The sequence below is a fragment of the Fusarium redolens genome, assembly GCF_020744475.1.
Source record: "Fusarium redolens strain MPI-CAGE-AT-0023 chromosome Unknown BKA55scaffold_1, whole genome shotgun sequence".
Lineage (NCBI taxonomy): Eukaryota > Fungi > Ascomycota > Sordariomycetes > Hypocreales > Nectriaceae > Fusarium > Fusarium redolens.
Genome location: NW_025763664.1, coordinates 3825125 through 3845688, shown reverse-complemented (window position 1 = coordinate 3845688; position 20564 = coordinate 3825125). Strand labels below are relative to the sequence as shown.

Genomic DNA, 20564 nt, shown 5'->3' with positions numbered 1-20564 from the left:
ATAAGTTAGTATAGCCTTGCAGATATACTTGGAGGAGCACTTTGATGGAGGATGTTTCCTCTTTTTCTTGCTCACAGTGGCTGAGATAACCCCCTGATACACTTTCTGCGGGAACCTCTTCCCTCTGGAAAAGATATTCACAATTTGCATTATAATAATTGTCTCTTATTTTATGCTATGAGGATAAATAAGAAGCCAAAGACAGTATCTCGTAGAGATCACGTGATGTTAAAGTAAGCTCCACTTAACTTGGACCGTTCCTTGGAAAACGAGGCTAGGGCGAATCAAAGAAGGCTATCATAAGATCCATTTTCTTCCATACAACACAGTCGCCATCGCAATCGCCATCGTGTCGCATCGTCGTAAAGCACAGTCGAATCGTTTCAGTAAAAGCTTCGAACGCTGGGAATCTCTTGAAAGAGGAACTTGAGCAAGAATTTGGCTCAAGGTACGTTTTCACGCAAACACTACACCGCTTCCTCGTGTATCCGCTTGTATTCATCATGGCGTACCCTCCTCCTCCAGGCATCAGCAACAGCTCTCTCCCACCGAGACCGCCCGCTTCCAAGTCAGGCTTCAAACCCGCGTTTTCCTCGGCGGCCCAGACTGCCTCGAAGCCAGTGTACTCGAACGCTCCGCCGACATACTCCGGCCCTTCGAGTTACTCAGCTCCCAGTGCCCCATCCACAGCTCAGTATGGCCCGTCGTACTCTTCTTACCCGACTACTGCTCCCAGCGCGGTGAACTCGGGCCCCGCCTATTCGTATCCTCAACAGCCACAGAGTTACGGTACCCAGAGTTACGGCGTACAAAGCTATGGCCCTCAGAGCTACGAACCGCAAAGCTATGGCGCAGCACCACAGATTGCGAATCCATTCCCTACGCCAGGCACTGCGGGAACCGACTACAACCCCGAGATGGCCGCTCAGATAGCGCAATGGCAGAGCGCATATTCGAGCACCCCGACAGATAACAAGGATAAGGCCTCTGGGTTTGCCGGGCCTCGAACAGATGGCCAATCTTCTGCGGCTGCGGCGGTTAGCGCTGCAAACCAGGAGCGCAAGAAGACAGTCATCCGAGAAGGTGGTGGTAAGAAGTGGACAGACGACAGTCTTCTCGAATGGGATCCCTCCCATTTACGACTCTTTGTTGGTAATCTTGCAGGCGAGACCACTGACGACGCCCTTCTCAAGGCATTCTCGCGCTGGCCTTCCGTTCAAAAGGCCCGTGTCATTCGTGACAAGCGTACATCCAAGTCCAAGGGCTACGGTTTTGTCAGTTTCAGCGATGCCGACGACTTCTTCCAAGCCGCCAAAGAAATGAACAACAAATATATTCAGAGCCACCCTGTAACAGTTCGCAAAGCCAACACCGAAATCAAGGTGGCCAACGTCAAGGAGAAGGACAGGCATGGAAAGAAGAACAAGAACAAGAAGGGTGGTCATGGTGGTGGGAACGGAGGGGCTGGCTATGAACCCAGCTTAGGGCCCATGGGTGGCAGTGGAGTGGTCAAGCCTGGACAAAAGACTAAGAACGGTCTTCGCCTGCTTGGCTAATTGTTTGACGAGCTTTTCGACCGAGCAAGTGATGCGTTTTGGTGTTTGGTGTTTGCAGAGGGGTCCTGCATACCCGGTCTAAGTGTATTAATCACCGTTATTACCTGTAATCAGCTATTCCACGAAGAATATCCAGTCTATTTTACATTGCAGTAATATAATCAATCATTATAGTTCATATCGAGGATGTGTTCTGAAAAGTCGTTGGCTTAGTTTTAGTCTTCGCTTGTGCCTTGAACGTATTGGCCTTACAGAAAGCTACCGTTTATGCAAAACTTGTTGCATATCATCTGGCAAGAATATTGAGCAAGCAAATTACGTGTGGTATCCGGGTATATTGATATTCTTGCTGTTCTGATATCATCGTGTATGGAGGAAGTCCCAACCTAAATTCTATCCCCTACGTAACCCCCGGCGCCGTTGATATGATACATATAAGACAAAAGACAGCGAGTCATTGTATCGACTCTCACTCAGTATGACAAAGAAAACGGCCCATGGAGTCGTTATATACAGGCTCAGATATTAAAAAGGGAAGTTGTGACGCTAAAACAATATTTACCCTTAGCGACGCTCATTACCTGGCGCATGGGGTTGTACATCAAGATCTAGGCCGTCAATACTGTCGCGGAGTAGACCAGTGTTTTCGGCGTCTATATCGCTATCGCGATCTATGATTCCACTGGTCTGGCTCGTAGGGGAGTCTGGTGCGTCATCATCATGGACATGCCGAACATGAACGCTTTCTTGCGCCTCCTGCCTCATCTTTGTGATTTTGATGTAGTTGTAGGCAGCGATAGCGGCCATAGTCGTGAGTAGACCAACAAAGTTGATGGGTGTGAGGCGGTCACCAAAGACAAGAGCAGCCGCACTAATAGTAACGACCTCCTTGAAGATGCCAGCAATGGAGAGTGTGACGACGGAAGTGCGCTGCAGCAGAGCGAACTCAGAGGCCGTCATGCAGAAGGCGATGCAACCAGGGAAAAGCAAGAAAAGGGGCGCCATGAAATAACCCCATTCGTCGCCCAGGACTTTGTAACCTTCAATGAGAGCTCCAATTCCTTCCACGGGCACGGCAAGGCATATAAGCACGAGAAACATGACTGGAGTAAGGAAGAAGATGCTGGAAAATGGGTTCGAAGTTGCTGGGTTGCGGAGGAGCAGTATCTGGGTCAATCCCCAGCGGAAGCCAGAGAAGAAGGCAGCTGAGATGACGAGGGCGAAGCCTCCTACCTTGAATTCAACTTCACCAAATACCATGAGCACAACACCGAGCGTCATCGTAGCAATGATGGCGACAAGACGCCATGTCGGGGTTTCGAGGCGGAAAGCAAATGCGAACATGAGGACGAAAGCAAGTGAGGAGGATTTACACATAGCTGAAAAGGTTAGTTACATCGATAGCTCAGATGCAAAGACAACATACTGTAAAATGTAAGGCTAATGAACTTGAGAGAGGTGTTGCCAAGTCCAATGTCAAGGCCTGTAGCTGCACCACAAGGTCCAATTCGAGTGAGGTAAAACATCTTGGTCATGCCGTAAGACTTGGGCTCGTCATCATGTCTCGACCTGCCCATATCTGACAGATGAGCACCGTATCCCGGTCTCAGGGAGGGTACAAAGTACAGAACTAGAGCTGAGAGAACAAATTGAACCACCATGTGCATAGACGTCGTAAACAAAGGAAAAGCAAAGTTCAGCCGGTCATGATCAAACATCCATTTGTTGTACTGTAAATATGTCAGCAATTGAGTTATCTGGGAACGGGGCGCAGGAGCCGTTTCGTACAATCGATATTGATAACGAAAAGAGATACCACAAAAGAATCAAGACAACGTTTACCATCAAGCTTTTGAAAACGGTTTTGTCTGCTTCTTTGCGCTCCTCTTTTGATATAGCCTTATTGTCCCTGACGATCCGCTGATCCAGCTGAGTATTTCTGCTGCGCTTCTTCTGCCGCCTCTGCTTGTCTTTACGGGTCAATCCCGTTTCCTCGTCGTCCTGCAGGTTTTCATCGCTCAAGCTGTCGTCGGCGGATTCATCCTTCTGGATCGCAAAGCCGTTCGCATCCAGATCTTCTTCGGATATCTTAGGTTCTTCTGTCGAGCCAGGGGGTGCGGGACCACGGCTTGTGACACGAGTTCGGCTAGGTGATCCAGCTGGCCGACCAGCCATGTTGTGGCTACTTCGCCGTCGACGATGTCCTGCAATGGGTTCCATTTCTATGTCCCAGTCGCTCTCGCTTTCCTCGTCGCCGTTGAAAGACCTTGCGCGGGTTTCACGAGACGGGCCAGCTATCGTTTGATTTCCTCCACCAACACCAGAATTCCGCGATGTAGGCACTCTTGCTGTGCCTGATGATGATCCTGCCACTGATCTCAGAGGACTCGATTCTTTGGCTGGTAGAGAGTCGTCGATGAGAAGAGGTTCGGGGGATTCGGGGAGATCTGGAGCTGCTACGTGTTTCCAAGACGAAGGGGGTGACGGTGAGGAGGGAGATGGCGAGGAGATGGGATCAGGTTGAGGAGGAAGAGCGGTCATGATGGAGACAAAAGAAGGACTAGAGCAGGGGATACGACGGGGCTTTCATAAGTTAGTGATGGATGGCAAAGGATACCCAGGATGGCTAATGGTAATGGGCTGGGTTGGTCCAGGTCTGCTGGCTTAGGTGGTCGCAAGGACTCCATTCGTACAGTAGTGCATTGGAAAAGGCGGAGGAGCTAATCCTCATAGGGCAATAGTTAAAGTCGGGGCCGTCATGGTAGGGGACCGTAGCGCCGTGTCTTAGATGCTACAGAAGTCACTTGGGGGGGTTATGTGTGATCACTGGAACACTCCGAGAGTGAGACCTGTTGACGTCGATTGCATCGAACGGGAAATTTCACCTTTAGCTTTGAATATCTAAGCATAACTCCTTAAGAACTGATTTCCTTGTAATTTTCTAGCCATAACGATGTCTTTCCTGAGCTCTCCTCTTCTTTGCTTGGCACTCCCAAGTTACATGTTGTCCTTCTTACACTGTTAACCCAGCAGCAAAGTGCGGAGTGGACCTGAAGGCATTAGGTCTCTTGGCATTAACATTCATGGAACCCTGTGGCGCACTGCATATCTGCACGCGACACAGCTTCTGGGTCTCTAAAAAGGAAATGATTTGTTTAAGGGTCACCATGTATTAGAGGTTTGTGACAATGTGGTGCAAGCATAGTTCGAGGCCTATGTCAAGGATAAAAAGGTCAAACAGGTGCTCCCCGCCTGTTGATATTTCATACAAGAGCTTTGTAGCAAATCCGAAGCAACAATAAGCACAAATATCATGAAGTTGTCTGTGTCATCGAGAGGATATGATAAGTGCTGTCTGGCCGCCGAGCATTAAGATTCGGGGCGTAGCTTTCATCTCAGCGGTGACAAATTAACACTATGAACTCAATTACTATCCCATGGGTAGCTCAGGCAGGTAGTTTAGAACTGCTTCTCCTCAAATGCGATGAAATGAGAACGAAACAGTGTATCAATGATCTTCAGTCCGCAGCGATCCGGTTGTTGATCACCTCCACACGTGTGCATTATTTCAAGTCCATCAGAAGTGCCCACATGGCACATGATACATGGCGTTTTATCTGATAACGTCCAGGACTTGAATACTTCATCTCTCTCTGGTACTCTTTGTCTGTAATGTTTCAGCTCTCGCGTTTAAATATTTTCATGTCACTTGAAGCTGAAATATCCGGGACTCTGTAACCCACAAATCCAGGGGCAGCAAGAAGTCCCCATCTCGTATCGGATGGGTCTCTAGTTTGTGCATAAAACTCAGGCACTAGACTGCCTAGTTATTTATCATGACCAGGCCCTGATCAATGGATCGCTTCTCTACGTCTGTATCTTACGGAGTACCGGCAGTAGACGAGCCCCTTTCCCTCATTCTATTCACTTCGCCTATGGTAGACGGCATTTGATGTCTTGGCGAGGTCAAATTCACGGTATTGACCCGTATCATTCATGAAAAGCGACCATTTTAGGGCCCGGCTACCCGAATAAATGCCTGGTCGTGTCCCTGAATTTAACAGGTCTGTCGGAGAGGGCCCTCTACCGAGACAAGGCGTGCGTCCCGCCGGGTCCAAGATCCTTGTAAGATATTCAGGCTGAGCCGATAAATCATCAGGATTGATTATGGCCTTGACAATTGAACCGTCTTTGAAACCGGCGGCAACCAAGGTAAACCGTTTGTCGAGTAAGCTTTGAGGATTGAGTTTTCAGGAGAGTATTCGATTTATTAGCTCGATCTATCATCTAGACACCTTCTTCCAAACTATCCTATCTTGAGCAGAGGCCGAATTGCACGGTCCTTGTCATATACGACCTTGCCAATCGGACTTCATTCTTCACACTCTGATTCGTAATTAACCAAGCCCATCCGTTGCCAGCTGTTCTTCTTCTACCGAGCCCCTATACATACACAACGGAACACTTACATTTCTTTATATTTAGCTTTCTATTCGTGTGAACTGGAGGAGTGTGAGAGATATAAGCGCCTTTGTAGATAGCCAGACCTCAGATTAAACAGGTCTATCCACCCAGCATCAGCTCAGCTTTACCTAACGTTCATCCATCTTGAATCCTTAGTCCCTTGTCTCATCAGTAGTTGCGATTTTTCCGTCCAACATGAACATCTTTGGCTTATAGGTGGCCTTTCGAGTATGGGCAGTCATATAAGGCCAATGACAATGCCATTTTTGATGCTATGCCTAACATCAGAGACCTTCTATTTGGTAATGTCAATAACCCTGTTAGTCTCGATGGCTATACGTGTATTTGCACATTGCTCTGTCCTAAAACCCATCGGGGTTAAGGTGTAAATTCTACCTTTTGCATCTGCCTTACCGAGGTAATAACTATCTTGACTTACCTGCCTTAGACAAGATTAGAAGGTTGATTGCCTGGGAATTTCTTAAAGTTAAGATTTATAAAGTTGCCTCATCGCAGGTAGTCACGTCAGGAGCTCGATGGTAAGCCTTCGTTAAAAACCTACCCTAAACTCAAAGAAAGTATCTTAACATCCAGCCTTAAAGTAGGTAGTGAGATGAGCATTCACCGATGTATATCTTAGTAACCAATATGTAATTTTCGCTTTATTTAGTAAGTCTTACGGCATATGTGGTGGCTCTATTTGCGCGAGGAGGACTGAATAACGATTGCTTTACCACGTGTGTAAAATGAATCGTGACAAATCTTGATCAACATCTCGAGAATCAAGCGCGTTTTTGGTCAGCTTTCACAATAAATCGAGACCACAAAAGCATCTCACCATATTCGGAAAAGGCTGTTCAGGTAATAAAGTAGTCATCCACACCATTCCGGCCAGAGCTGAGGTGAAGTACGTAGTGGAAGATCGTGAAAGCTTATAAGTGACCTCCCCCGCATCTTACAGTACTCCCATGGTCACTCACGATATTCAATTGACTTTGGGAGAGAACACGTTGGAATCACAGCTCAGATAACTCAGGATCCAGTTTTATCATTCGCCGGAGATCCCGGAGTAGCACTAAGTTGTCCACCTGGACCACTTACACAATCCATTACATCATTCTTGAGCTACCAATTCGGGGTAACTATACTAAGCTCCTGTTCCTGGAGCTTCTCATATCTCAAGTTTCAAGGTTGCAATATAACGACTTTGCAAATGGAGGGTAGGCGCTCTTCAACACTCCCGGGAGGTTCCCGTCGGGGCCAAACCGGGGGATATCTCCCAATTGAGGACTATGGAATGATTGGAAATATGCACACTTGTGCTCTTGTGGGAATTGATGGAAGTATCGACTATATGTGTTGGTGAGTGCAGACCGGTGAGATGAGCCCACGAGCTCTTGACTGATGATTTGAATTGTAGGCCTGATTTTGACTCTCCTTCTGTTTTCTGCCGGCTACTCGACAAGGACAAAGGAGGGCATTTCTTTATATCCCCCCCTCCCGATGTCAACTGTACTACCAAGCAGCAGTATCTTCCATCATCATGTATTCTGCAAACTAGGTCCATTCATGAAGATGGTGTTGTCGATGTGGTTGACTTTTTCCCTCGCCCACAGAACATCAAAGTTACCACCAAAGGTGTGAAGCTGAATGCTTACCGGGAAGTCACCAAAGTCCAAGATGAGCTCAAGAAGTGGCTGGTCCGCCGAGTGGAATGCATCCGTGGTTCAATGAATCTTGGTATTGCCATCTCTACATGAAACCGGAGACAATGACTGACCGTGCTCAGATATCGAACTCTTTCCCTCTTTCAACTACGGAAGAGATGAGCATGAGACAACTCTCTTCCAAGAACAGCACTTCACAACTGATAATAAGAGTAAAGTTGCCTCGTTTCATAGCAAAGATACCCAGTTACAGCTTGACGTTGCAATTGAGAAGGGAGAGAACGAGACCAGTTGTCCTCTCATAACCTTCAGAAAGGAGAAGCGCCCTGGCATCAACGGTGAGGGTCTCGTGGCTTGCATCCGTATTGAAGAAGGCCAGACAATCTCCTTTGTCCTCCGAAATGATATTGAACACCACGTCACCGAGAATATCACGATTGACGTACTTGATGCCCAGCAACACTCTACGCAGAGTTTCTGGTATAATTTTATTGCGCAATCGAATTATAAAGGTCGCTGGAGAGAGGTTGTGTCTCGAAGTTTGATGATACTCAAGATGATGACTTATGGTGAGATTCTCACCCAGATTCAATCTGTAAGAAATTGACTAACGTTTCATAGAGCCTACCGGTGCTATTATAGCTGCCCCAACCTTTTCTATTCCCGAAGCCATCGGTGGCGTAAGAAACTGGGACTATCGCTTCTCCTGGATTCGTGATTCGAGCTTTACTATCTACATCCTGCTACGTCTTGGTTTCAAGGCCGAAGCAGATGCTTATATGGAGTTCATCATGGAAAGATTCGTTCACTCACGTGGTCCAGATGGAGGCTTGCCCATAATGTTCACCATTCGAGGTGAAACTGACATCCCAGAACTGACATTGGATCATCTTGAAGGATATCGCGGCAGTAGTCCTGTTCGTATCGGTAATGGCGCAGCGTTTCATCAGCAGTTTGATATCTACGGCGAACTGATGGATGCTATCTACTTGTATAACAAATACGGAAAGCCAGTTCCGTGGGATGTTTGGAAGGCTGTTCGTGAGATTCTTGGTGTGTTGCATAAACTGGACCTTTCTCTTCGTGAGCTAACTTCTGTTCAGATTATGTTCTGACTATCCTCGATGGTAAGATATATAGCCCTTGGCTTCGGGTTTTGGCTAAACGCTATAGATCCCGACATGTCTATCTGGGAGGTTCGAAATAACAAGCAGCACTTCACATACTCCCAGATAATGCTCTGGGTCGCATTTGATCGCGGCCTTCGTCTTGCAGATAAGAGATGCTTTCCATGTCCCAACCGCGCTAAATGGATGGAAGCAAGAGACAGAATTTATGAGCGTGTCATGGAAAAGGGTAAAATATGCAAGACTTCCAATGATGAACGGTGCTGACTGTCTACAGGATATAACGAGGAGATGAAGTGCTTTGTGCAAAGCTTTGAGAACAGAACTATGCTCGACTCTTCCATTCTAATAGCTCCTCTCGTATTTTTCATCTCACCCTGCGACCCACGTTTTCTCAACACTCTTGACCGTATTCTCTTACCTCCTGAAAAGGGCGGTTTGACAAGTACCGGCTTAGTATACCGATATGACACTGAACTGTCCAACGATGGTAAAGAATTCCACAGTTACTTCATTGAGACGCATTTGCTAATGAGAGGAAATCGCGATGTAGGAGTAGGCGGTCATGAAGGCGCATTTAGTATGTGTACTTTCTGGCTTGTCGAAGCCATGACCCGAGCAGCCGTCTACGAGCCGAAGTATCTGGTTAGGGCTGTAAACCTCTTTGAGAACATGCTCGGCTTCTCTAATCATCTCTGCATGTTCTCTGAGGAGATCGCAAGATCCGGGGAACAACTTGGCAACACACCTCAAGCATTCAGTCATCTAGCCTTAATCAGTGCGGCTTTTAACCTGGACCGTACTGCAAGGTAAAATGCAAGGGTGCCTCGGAAGGCAAGCCACAGACGCAGAGGGCTAGGTTTAGCATAATTGATTATTCACTCTATCATGGCCACTTCGAAGAATGCATGAGATTGTTTTGCTAATTGGGTTATTGCTACAAATGCGAGCCCATGCTCCGTAAAACGTGATTCGATCACCCATGAAGCTCTACAGATACAGAATCTCCAACCTCAATCGTCGGGTATTGTGACTCTTTTCTCGTTACGTCGCTTTCAGTGAAAGGATCATGTCGCATATGTACCCCAAAGTAAACTTTGCCATCGAAGCGCCTTGTCTTTGCAAGCGTAACAAACGGCTCTTCCTTCTTTTCGCCAGTTTCTTGGTCTATACATACCATCTGACATCTGCGGCATGCACCCAGAAGCTTGAAGTTCTGATGACCGATGCTCATAGAGTCCCAGCGATCCTCAGAAAAGGCTGGCTGGGCCTTAAAACCAGGAGCTTGTTCGAGTGTAATATTTGCCCGAAATGACTTCTCTTCAACCGAGCTTCCACCGCGGCCAGTGATTTCCTGGTTCAAAGCATCAACACTCGAACTGTGGATTACCAAGATAGGACTCTCATTAGAGAGAAGAATCTTGGCGGGTTTCTGCTGTTCAGAGTCTGAATCAGGAGGTGAAGGCACATCTGGGAAGGAACCTGGTAATGTGTGGATTTTCGTTGGTTGTTGATATCTTTGAATCTGAGCCTTCGAAAGACGGCTTTTCAGCCCCAGGCCTCCAGGGGGGAAGCGCGCCAGGACACAAGGAATCCCAAGAGAATTCGAAAAGAAAGAGTTAATTGTATCCGATGTATATATCTGTGTGGTCACCTTCTCACCACAAACTCTAGATGATTGCCTGTCAATACTGGAGTCAATGACAGAAGGGTCTGCTGATAAAGGTATGGATATCTGATTTGGTTGGCCGCTATGTTGTGTCCCATGATATGTGATGATGAGTTCGCCTTTGCCGAAATCTAATGTTGGTCTTAGCAGAGCCATCTTGGGACAGCGTTTCTGACTCAAAGCATGGCCTGAACCATGATGGACTAAGCACCATTCACGATCCCATGCTAGACCTTCTGGTCGAACCTCCCAAGGAACACCAGATGGGATCGAGTATCCGGCACAGCTTTTTATTGGGTAGATAGTGATAGTTTTGACCTTGAGTATGGAAGAATTCGGGACGTCGATGTATTTCTGGAGGCCCAGATCAGAACAAACGATTGGTACCGTTCTTTCTTGGTAGAACTCCTTAAGAAAAGCAACAAAGCCATCGACATCTGCCTTCGTGCTCATTGCACCTAAGCTAGCTCGAATGACACCCGTGGGCTTTCCGGACACGATATCATTGTCTGCACCGCAACGAAACCCGGCGGAGAAATTCTTCTTCATCTCCCAAGGTTGCAAGTCTAGGGCTGAAGCAATACCACCTGGGCTGCAAAGCCCACCGGTCCGAATGTGGATGTTTTTCAGATTCGCGAGTTTCTCAAACTCGGCCAGGCTTATCCAAGCACCCTGGCTATTCCTTAGGTTGAAAGAAACAACAGGCCCATTTCCAAGAGAGCTTTTGTCGCTAGATGTAGATGCATAAATTTTGCAAACCGGTGCACCGTTTGCATGGCGCATATTGCTCAATTCTCGGAACATGCGTTGGGTGAGGTATGAAGTGTGTGAGCTGATTCGATCCATAGAACCGAATAGTCGTCGATGTATATCCATGGCAATGTCGAGGGCCACTATGTTATGAAACGGAAGTGTCCCATCTTCTAACCTCTCATGGAGGAAATTCGATTTTGGAGCATGCCACTTCTCCTTTCCAGAAACAACCATGTCCACTGTACCTCCACCAAAATATCTGCGATTTTCAAACACCCATTCGGAAGAACGCTTCACTAGCAAAGCTCCAAGATCGGGAAATCCAAAAATCTTATACAAGCTGAAGACAGTGAAATCTGGCGCCAATTTCGGATCGCTGAAATCGAGATGGGATGTGGCAGCAAATGAGGAGGCGTCCAGTAATGTGAGGATTCGATATTGGGGTTTGCAATACAAGTTCCGTAAGTTTTTCGCCCATGTCAAAGGATATCTCTTGCCATCCATGTGGGATTGCGCAGGATAGGCAAATAGTGTTGTTGCTGACGAGTTACCGGTCATATCTCGGAACGGAGACTGTCCTTCAAGCCATGATTGAACATCATCATCGTCAACCGATGTACTATGAACAGCTTCCTCTCGAGCACCGACCAAGCTTGTGTGGCATCCTTGGTGATATGCATATAGAAAACCTTCTGGTTGAGTCCTTACAGCTTCAACAACGAGTTTGACTCCCGCTGTGGCATTGGCAACAAACACCACATCGTACTCAGTTGGATCCGCTCCAAAGAAGGTTAGTAAATTCATGCGAGCATCTTGAACGCGAGATGCTGATTGCTGTGAGGATGGTGATGCAGAGTGGGGGTTGCCATAGAGAACTGTCGTCATCTCGCGGGCGAACGAGTCCATCAATGACTTGGAACATAATGTTGTGCCAGCGTGATCAAGGTATATCGAATCTTTTGACAGGTCAGTACAGTTCAGAAGCATATCTAGGCATTATGACCTTGAATCATTGGATATTCAGCTTGTCTAAATTGCTCCACGGCTCGATTGTAGCTTGAGTTGCCACCCTGAATAGTCACAGTCATCTTGACAACTGATCTGCAACACAAGTAGAGTGAAGGGAAACCGAAATTCCCTGCGTTTCCTAGATTCTATAACACAAAAAGGTCAAGCACTTCCGGTGGATATTCAGAGCTTGTTATACGCCGCACAACCCTTATCATATACTGATGAGGAGTTCTAAGGCGCTATCACGAGCGATAGAGAGTGGGAGTGGGGTGAAGAGTGGAGGAGAAGACATGCTCGAACCAAGCCGAGGAGGGAAGTTGGTTATGATGTGAGGGTTTAAAGTTGCTCCAGTTCGGCCAAACAAGCTGTAAAACAAAAGGAGGAGATAGAACCGACGTGAGTATGACAATATCCGAACAAATAGACATCTTATCTTGGTCAGCTGCCTTGTTGTTCGCCGCCCTTTAGCAAGTAAACCACTGAGCATGTCGGGATATTCCCCCAGATTTCAATGCTAGTTGCAAGCGGAGATCGCCACTTTCCTGTTTCCAGGCACTGTATCTACATTCGCTGTTTGCCGACAGGCCTTTCCTTGTTGACTATTGGCCAATTTATTGCGGAGGACAGGCAGGTACATGGTTAGCCCAGGTAATTCACTGCTTCAAACTGTTTAATGGTTCTGGCATCAATTGTTGAAAACTCAATTGACAATATATCATGGTAGAGCAAATAAGATATGGAGTTTGGAGATCAAAGAAAGTGTCATCAAACTAGAGAAATATCTCAGCATATAACTCTGTGATTCACCAAAGGTACCCAGATTATATATGTATCGCGCTTATCCTAGAGCAGCCTCAAAGCCTCTCTAACCTCTCTCATTCTCGGCATAGAGGTCTTCTTAGCAGGCAGTGGAGGCCCCGTGGACCCCAGTGCTCCACCAATTCGCTTACCAGCTGAACTTCAATTCCGACTGGCCCCCAGCCAACCAACCAACTCAGCCTCTTCAACCTCACTTCACTCTATCACATCAAATCGCATTGAATTGTTATCGGTGTGAAGTGAGGGCGCGCATCTCTCGACTCAAGCGCTATCACTACATTGAATCCTTATTCAAGATCGCGCTTGTCAATTAGTTTGTCTCCCCATATTCTTTGATCTCCTGCTCTTTTTTCCCCCTTATCCCTCTTGCAGCTCTTCCAACTCGTCGATCCAGCCGCATCCGCAGCCTCGCGTTCTCCCTTCCTCCTCACCCCTTGACGCGACATACCTGTCTGCGATTCTCAAACCATTCTTCTCAATTCTTCTTATTCCCATCCTTCGCTCAGGGCGCGTTGTCCCCCAACTTTCTTCTTCATGGCGCCTCTTTGGCAACCTTCTTTTTCTTGTTCTCTCCACTACCATTTGTCCATACGTTGCTCAAGATAACATCTCTAACATCGATCATGTTGCGAAACAATAGATAATTCCTTTGCATACCTCGCCAGTCGCGCAATATCGAGCTGCGAAGACTCACGCAGAAATCTCGCTTTCTTTCATGCCGCGTCGCGTCGCTGGCAACGATATAAACGATGGACTCGTACACTTCTTTCCGGGACGCCTCGGCTCGTTCTCCGGTTGATCGCAGTTGGAGTCGAGATGACTCGCGTACCCGAGATGAGCGTCCTGATCGCGGGGACTCGTTTTACCGTGGAAGATCTCCAGGTTCGTACTCCGAAGACGCTTTTGCTTCCTGCCACCAAGCAGTGGCAGGCTTCAGCACTGTCAACCTAGACAAAGCTTACAAGTCCCCAGGCCACGACCGTCGCGACCGCCGTCGGTCTCGCTCCCCAGCTACTGTCGATCGCTACGAACCCCGACCCCGACGAGATGACCGGGACCGTGATGATAGACGTCGCATGCAGTCGCCACCCGCCAATATTGATCGATACGTACCCGGTCAGGATTCCGGGTCGAGTAATCCAACTGTTAACCCCCTCCCCGACCCTGCCAAGCTCCATTACCAAGTTGGCTTCTCCTACTTTGGAGAATGGTGGAGAATGAATGAGAAGATCAAGGAGGAAAAAGAGCGAATGCGTACTGGCCGACGCCGTGAACCGGAACGGGTTCGTGGCCCAGAAGATCGCGAAAAGGAGAAAGCCAGGATCCAAGCTGCCTACGATGCGTATAAAGAAGAACTTCAAGCCAGGATGGCACGGACATTTGTTTCTGAACATAAGAAAGAGCAATGGTTCAAGGAGCGATATGTTCCTGAAATTCGTGACGATTTCAGAGGAAAGCTGAACGAATACCGACGCGGTGCTTACAGTCAGTGGGAGCAAGATCTTGAGTCGGGTACTTTTGATGACTTTTCTCTTGAGGGTCTCCCTAAGAGTGAGAGTAACGGCAGTGGTGGCGTAGTTGAAAAGGAAGAAGGGGAGGCCACAGCCACAAACGAGATCCTGGGTGTTGGAGATCTGGTTCCAGTCAACGGTGCTGACATCCGCGACGAGAGCCAGTTCCAGCCAACCCTCTTGATCAAGACCATCGCCCCGCATGTTAGCCGCCAGAACCTCGAGGCCTTTTGTAAGGAGCATCTCGGCGAGGAGGAAGGTGGCTTCAAGTGGCTCTCTTTATCTGATCCCAACCCCAGTAAGCGGTACCACCGTATTGGTTGGGTCATGCTCCACCCTTCATCCGAAACAGCACTCCCTGTAGACCGTGTTGAACCCAAGGATGAGGATGGCGACGAGGCGATAACATCGCCTCAGCCGGTATCTACTGCCGACAAGGCTCTGGAGGCCATCAACGGTAAGACTGTCAAAGATGAGGTCAGAGGAGACTTTGTTTGCCATGTTGGGGTTCATAACCCACCTGTCCATCCCCGGAAGAAGGCCCTGTGGGATCTCTTTTCCGCTCCTGAGCGCATCGATAAGGACCTCTTGCTTGTTCAGCGAATTGTCAACAAGTTTGAGGAAGAATTCGGATCTGATTTCCAAGCCACTTTGAAAATTGAAGAAAAGGTCGAAGACCTCAGAAACGCGGGTCAGCTCCAACCGGCTGTGGTTCCGACCCCTGTCAAGAAGGTCAAGAAGATCAGAGAAGTGGGAATGGACGAAGCTATGGATGAGGAAGAAGACGGCGTTATTGAAATTGAAGAGGAAGAGGAGGAGGAGGAGGGAGCCGTAGAAGATGAAGAAGTTGACGACGAGGATCTCTTGGTCAAGAAGAAGCAACTTGATCTCTTGATTGAATATTTGCGTCGCGTCTTTAACTTCTGCTTCTTTTGTGTTTTCGAAAGCGATTCAATTCACGAACTTACACGAAAATGCCCTGGTGGCCATTTGCGCCGACCTCGCAGCACACTTTCGTCTGCCGCAAAGGCTGTTGCCAGAGCCAGTGCCAATGGAGAACCATTCCCAGGCAAGAAAAGGGGCGAAGGGGCAGAAGATACCGAGGGCGAGCTTACTGAAGGTGAAAAGAAGTTTCGAAACGCTTCAAACAAGACTGAGCAGCAACTCCTTCGGGCGTTCAACTGGGTTAAGACATTCGAAGACAAGCTTACCCAGATTCTGGACCCTCAATCTGTCGACATTCGAAAGTTGGGTGGTCGACCTGCTGATGAGGCTGTCGAAGAAGAGCTTCTCAAACACGTGAAGCAAGAGGATGAACACAAATGGCGGTGCAAAGCTCCCGAGTGCTCCAAGTTGTTCAAGGAAGAGCATTTTTGGCGTAAGCACGTTGAGAAGCGCCACGGTGATTGGCTTGATAACCTGAGGCAAGAGGTACGTTCTCGCCTCGTCGCATTTCGCCATACTTTACTAACCAAGATATTTAGTTTGAACTCATAAACTCATATGTGATGGACCCCTCTCACATTGCACCCTCCAGAACTGACGCAAACTCAAATGGCCACTTCCCGCCTTCCAATGGCCAATCCAGCAGTGGAACACCACGAGGCTTCAACCTGCAGAACTTTACCATGAATGGTATGATGGCAGGTATGCCCGGCTTCCCCATGGCTCCAGGCAACTTCTCGCCTATGTTTGCAAACATGCAATCCGGAAGCTGGAACCCTATGGACGAACGCTCTGGCGGAGGACCTATCCGTCGCGGAGGAATGGGTGGTGGACGGGGCCAATACCGTTCTGGACCTTATGATCGCCGAGGCGGCAACCGTTTCGATGGTGGCCGTAACCGCAACGGCGGATCACGCTGGGGTGACGGTGCTGGAGGCGCTGCGGGCGGTCCTCGGGAGGCAGTCCAGGGCCGAAGCCTCAAGAGTTATGAAGATTTGGACCAGGTTTCAGGTGGTGGAAGTGGTGAGCTCAACTACTAAACTGCTCAAGATGCTTTCCTTCGAAAGCAAGGCGATTTGGACGCTTCGGAGTTTGTTGCTTTTCTTAATATCAATCACTAGGTACATGGATCCTGGGAAGGTCGCTGCTTTTAGACTCTATGTATCATACGCTACAAACGTTGCTCTCATGGCGATTTTTTGATGGACAAATAGTCCTCAAAATAGCAGTTACCTACAGAATGCTTTGTTATATACATTTTTTGCTCCCTATTCTTGTGCTCAAGGACCCCTAGAAGGTGATTATAATAAGTTATGCACATCCTCTCGCAGGCGTTAAAGGTGCTGATGCAATTTCGAACGGAGCAAACGAGTGCTTCATACATGCTGAATCTATTTATCTTAAGTTGTTATAATGCAGAAGCGCTCCTGCTCCTCATTTTCAAACCTTCATGGCCGGTACAACCTTATCCCTATCTAGTAGGTTGTGAAAACGTTTATCAACTTTGATCCAGTGTTAAAAAGTGATCGCCTTATTGAAAGAGCCTGTTGAGTTCACACTACACTATCTGGACTATCCTACTTCTTTTTATTAGGATTAAGGTCCTAAGTTTTCCAGATCCCCTAACATATTCATTGAATTCTCGGTGAGCCTCGGTGAAGATAAGCTAGCGCAGAGGTTTGGGGCGCTCTTGTCCCTTGCCTGGCCAATAGTATTCTGCGATAAGATATTTTCGCGGCCACACATCCCCACCGCCCACCTTTTTTTTCTGTCGGGTCGTCCAACTTTACCATCGTGAACGTGTTGAGCGATCGGATCTTTCAAGAGTTCAAAGTCGCAAAAATGGGACTCCTCGCAGAAAATAAGACGTAAGGGACACGTTTTATCAAGCAGTATTTGTCGAGAGCATGCGCTAACTTACTACAGTCGACGAAAGATCAACAAGGATCCCAACAATACAAAATGGACTAAAGATACGAATACCTTCGGACAGAAGATCCTGCGAGCTCAAGGCTGGCAACCGGGCCAGTTCCTCGGAGCCCAAGATGCGCCGCACTCGGAATTACACACGGCTGCCAACGCCTCATACATTCGCGTGGTTCTTAAGGATGACATGAAGGGATTGGGCTTCAGCAAGTCGAAGGAGGATGAAGTTACTGGTCTAGATGTCTTTCAAGATCTGCTCAGCCGACTCAATGGAAAGACGGATAATGCCATCGAGGAGGATCAACAAGCGCGACTCGCTGTGAAGACGCACCACTTTGTCGAGCAACGATACGGAGCCATGAAGTTCGTGTACGGTGGTCTACTGGTGGGCGATGAGATGAAGGGAGTGGAAGAGAAGAAGGCCGAGCAGCAAACAGAGTCGAACTCCGACGAGGACGTTGTCATGGAATCCGCCCCTGCACCAAAAGAATCCAAAAAGGAGAAGAAGTCTAAGAAGAGAAAGGCAACCGATGACGAGGATGAGGAGGAAACTTCAGGTCGAGAAACCGATTCAAAGAGCAAGAAAAGACGCAAGGAAGAGCGAAAGCTAAAAGAGGGTGATTTTGACGACTCCAGGGAAAAGAAGAAGAAGAAAGAGAAGTCCCGCAAAAAGTCCACAGAGGACATCTCAGACGACGAGAACGCCGAAGAGCGCTCCAAGAAGCGAAAGTCCAAGTCCAAGGATAAGAGCCGGTCTCCTGAGGGCTCAGATGAAGAAAAGGTGAAGGACAAGAAGTCTAAGAAAGAGAAGAAAGAGAAGAAGAAGCGCAAGAAGGAGGAGCAAACATCTGAATCAACCAGCACATCCGTCACACAGAACTCTACGCCCACGGCTTCGGTTCCTGGAACAGGAGCCACAACGCCGTCTGGCACATCGACGCCTCGAGGGAGCCGGAACTTTGTGCGGTCACGATTTATTGCGCAAAAGAGACAGGCTGTGCTGGATACCAAGGCACTGAACCAGGTATGTACTGCTTATTTCTACTAATTCATGGCGACTTTATTAACTTTATACAGATTTTCATGGTCAAAGCATAGAATATGTGGATGTAGACGGGTTGCTTGGATACGCACTTAAAAGCGCCTAGATGGTTGAAGATCTGTAGATCATGACTGTCGGATATGGGGATGTATATGGCATCGTTGCAAAAGGCGTCAGGTCGCATGGTAATATTAGAAGAATCTATTACATTTTGAAGCAGTGGAACTGGAGTCTCGCGGAAAAATATGTCCATCACCAGGGTCAGCTTTGATTTGGTGAATAACATGATTCACTACCATGTGTAACGGCAATAAGGTATAAGTCCTATACCAAGTTCCAAGTCTGAATATCTCGGTTACACATACACATCACGAAAAATTCTCTACAAAGGAGGAATAACTAGTAAGTTGGATCACATTATTGCGTTCTGCTGTGCTACTCCAGCACCTAAACTGGCTTCACATCAACTCCATAGCCTAATTACCAATCGCAAGAGAAACAATACTAGGGGGCCCATTCACCCCGCAATCCGCCATCATGATACTAATAATACAGTGAACAATGCCTTCAATTTGTCATGATTCTCATTTCATTTATTTAGCAGCGTTCTTGCCAAAGTTGCTACAGTGGTTGTCAGTATAAGAGTCGGGTGTTGATGTGACAATAGTGACGTACTTGTGAAAGAACTGGCTGAACAAGCCACCCTTTGCCTGTTGGTCTGACATACTCGCACGACGGGCAGCGTTGGCATCGCCGGCTCGCTTCTGTTCGCTGAGACTGGCGAAGGCTGGCATGAAGCCTGAGCTCTGTTGATTCTTGTGTTAGTATATTGATGTGTATAAAAGTGGTGTAAGAAGGGACGTACTCGGCGACGACCGCTGACATTACCAGTGGGAGCAGTCTGGGGAGCACCGGAATCCATGTTGATGGTTATTTGGGAGTGATTGATGCAAGTGATGAGATGATAGCTGGAGTTGGATATATATCCTTCGTTGTTATCGTCAGACAGTGGTGTTTGGTTGTATAGTGTAGTTCGAAGAATTGGAGAATTCAGGCAAGAGGAGGGGAGCAGCTGAGTTTATATCTTGTGAGAGGAGGAGAGATCAGACCAGCTCACGTCGATCCATGGACCTTTCCTTTCCTCTCCTCCTGCAGCAAAGGGTAAGAGCGAGTGCTACTCTGCCTAAGCTAGGGATGTCTCGACCAAGCCAGGGCTTGATCTCGCGTGCCACGGGGAGGGAAGTCAATCACCCATCATCACTACAGAACTGCAAGCGAACTGACCAATAGATGCATCAATACATAAGCTTTTGCCGGACATCCCATCCAGACGTGCTGGCCATCCTTTTTGGAGCATAGCCAACCAGGCCATGACAAAAGTGGCGTCCCCATTAACCTCTGTTTTGCTGTCTGCGACAGTTCCCTCAGGGAGCTGTTACGATCAACCAGGGCGTTGCGATCGTCAGATACTGGAACAGCTTTCCTACGAATCTCATGGAAAATTTTGAGGGAGACAAAACGGTGAAATGATGGGTATCTCGCTTATGAATAGTGAGCATCATGACTCTTTGATCCCTTAACTAAGACCGCTGATCCCTCCCCCCAAACTTCCAAACGCGGAGAACCTGGGAAGTCTTGTCAATACCTCAAAGCAGAGCTGAGAGAGGTCACACCACCCATCAACTTGGCAGGGGAATTACAAACACCAGTAACTTTACGCGGGGAAGGACGCCACGGGCGTTTACTGTCCCCAGGCCGCAACCGACAAATAGCTATCATGCATATGCCAATGCTTGCAGCGTTGCATTTTACAAAGTTCATGAGGATCAATTGCCTACTTTGAGCTGCTTGCTCGATTCCTCCAGACGCGGGGGGTGATATGATGCTGTGAGAGATAGATACATCGGTACATGGTGCGGGCACATTTCGATAGCCGTGATGAATAACAGACGTCAAAGTCGTCTCTGGATCTCAATGACGAGGTTTGAAGTGGGTGCACCCGTCCTGGCATGCAGACACGCCGGGCGGGGGCTCAAGGGACGTGGGGCCGATCTATTCGGAGCTGTGGGGCCCA

The 20564-nt window shown here is 48.0% G+C and overlaps 6 protein-coding genes across 6 annotated transcripts; 3 read left to right on the top strand and 3 right to left on the bottom strand.

Moving 5' to 3' along the window:
• The first annotated feature begins 299 nt into the window (after positions 1 to 299).
• On the top strand, positions 300 to 1734 carry BKA55DRAFT_550901 (uncharacterized protein). Its single transcript, XM_046191319.1, has one exon. The coding sequence runs from the start codon at positions 504 to 506 to the stop codon at positions 1554 to 1556; it is 1053 nt and encodes a 350-aa protein (XP_046056981.1). The 5' UTR covers positions 300 to 503; the 3' UTR covers positions 1557 to 1734.
• Positions 1735 to 1875: 141 nt separating this feature from the next.
• Positions 1876 to 4211, bottom strand: BKA55DRAFT_602558 (triose-phosphate transporter family-domain-containing protein). Its single transcript, XM_046196561.1, has 3 exons — positions 3345 to 4211; positions 2983 to 3286; positions 1876 to 2935 (listed from the first exon to the last, which is right to left on the bottom strand). The coding sequence occupies exons 1-3, from the start codon at positions 4095 to 4097 to the stop codon at positions 2121 to 2123; spliced, it is 1872 nt and encodes a 623-aa protein (XP_046056980.1). The 5' UTR covers positions 4098 to 4211; the 3' UTR covers positions 1876 to 2120.
• A 3022-nt stretch (positions 4212 to 7233) lies between these two features.
• Positions 7234 to 9627, top strand: BKA55DRAFT_683275 (Six-hairpin glycosidase-like protein; the record flags this gene model as incomplete). The annotated part of the gene is made up of 7 exons (XM_046198479.1): positions 7234 to 7382; positions 7441 to 7760; positions 7810 to 8256; positions 8309 to 8740; positions 8791 to 8814; positions 8861 to 9043; positions 9092 to 9627. The coding sequence occupies 7 exons, from the start codon at positions 7234 to 7236 to the stop codon at positions 9625 to 9627; spliced, it is 2091 nt and encodes a 696-aa protein (XP_046056979.1).
• Positions 9628 to 9710: 83 nt separating this feature from the next.
• On the bottom strand, positions 9711 to 12760 carry BKA55DRAFT_550894 (pyridoxal phosphate-dependent transferase). Its single transcript, XM_046191318.1, has 2 exons — positions 12240 to 12760; positions 9711 to 12192 (listed from the first exon to the last, which is right to left on the bottom strand). The coding sequence occupies exons 1-2, from the start codon at positions 12322 to 12324 to the stop codon at positions 9791 to 9793; spliced, it is 2487 nt and encodes an 828-aa protein (XP_046056978.1). The 5' UTR covers positions 12325 to 12760; the 3' UTR covers positions 9711 to 9790.
• Positions 12761 to 13882: 1122 nt separating this feature from the next.
• BKA55DRAFT_498986 (uncharacterized protein) lies at positions 13883 to 18496 on the top strand (the record flags this gene model as incomplete). Its single annotated transcript, XM_046186607.1, has 5 exons — positions 13883 to 13948; positions 14032 to 16008; positions 16062 to 16545; positions 17046 to 17068; positions 17381 to 18496. 5 exons carry the CDS (start codon positions 13883 to 13885, stop codon positions 18494 to 18496), a joined length of 3666 nt encoding a protein of 1221 aa, XP_046056977.1.
• Positions 18497 to 18886: 390 nt separating this feature from the next.
• Positions 18887 to 19523, bottom strand: BKA55DRAFT_550885 (uncharacterized protein). Its single transcript, XM_046191317.1, has 3 exons — positions 19356 to 19523; positions 19166 to 19296; positions 18887 to 19111 (listed from the first exon to the last, which is right to left on the bottom strand). Exons 1-3 carry the CDS (start codon positions 19410 to 19412, stop codon positions 19084 to 19086), a joined length of 216 nt encoding a protein of 71 aa, XP_046056976.1. The 5' UTR covers positions 19413 to 19523; the 3' UTR covers positions 18887 to 19083.
• Between the last annotated feature and the right edge of the window lie 1041 nt (positions 19524 to 20564).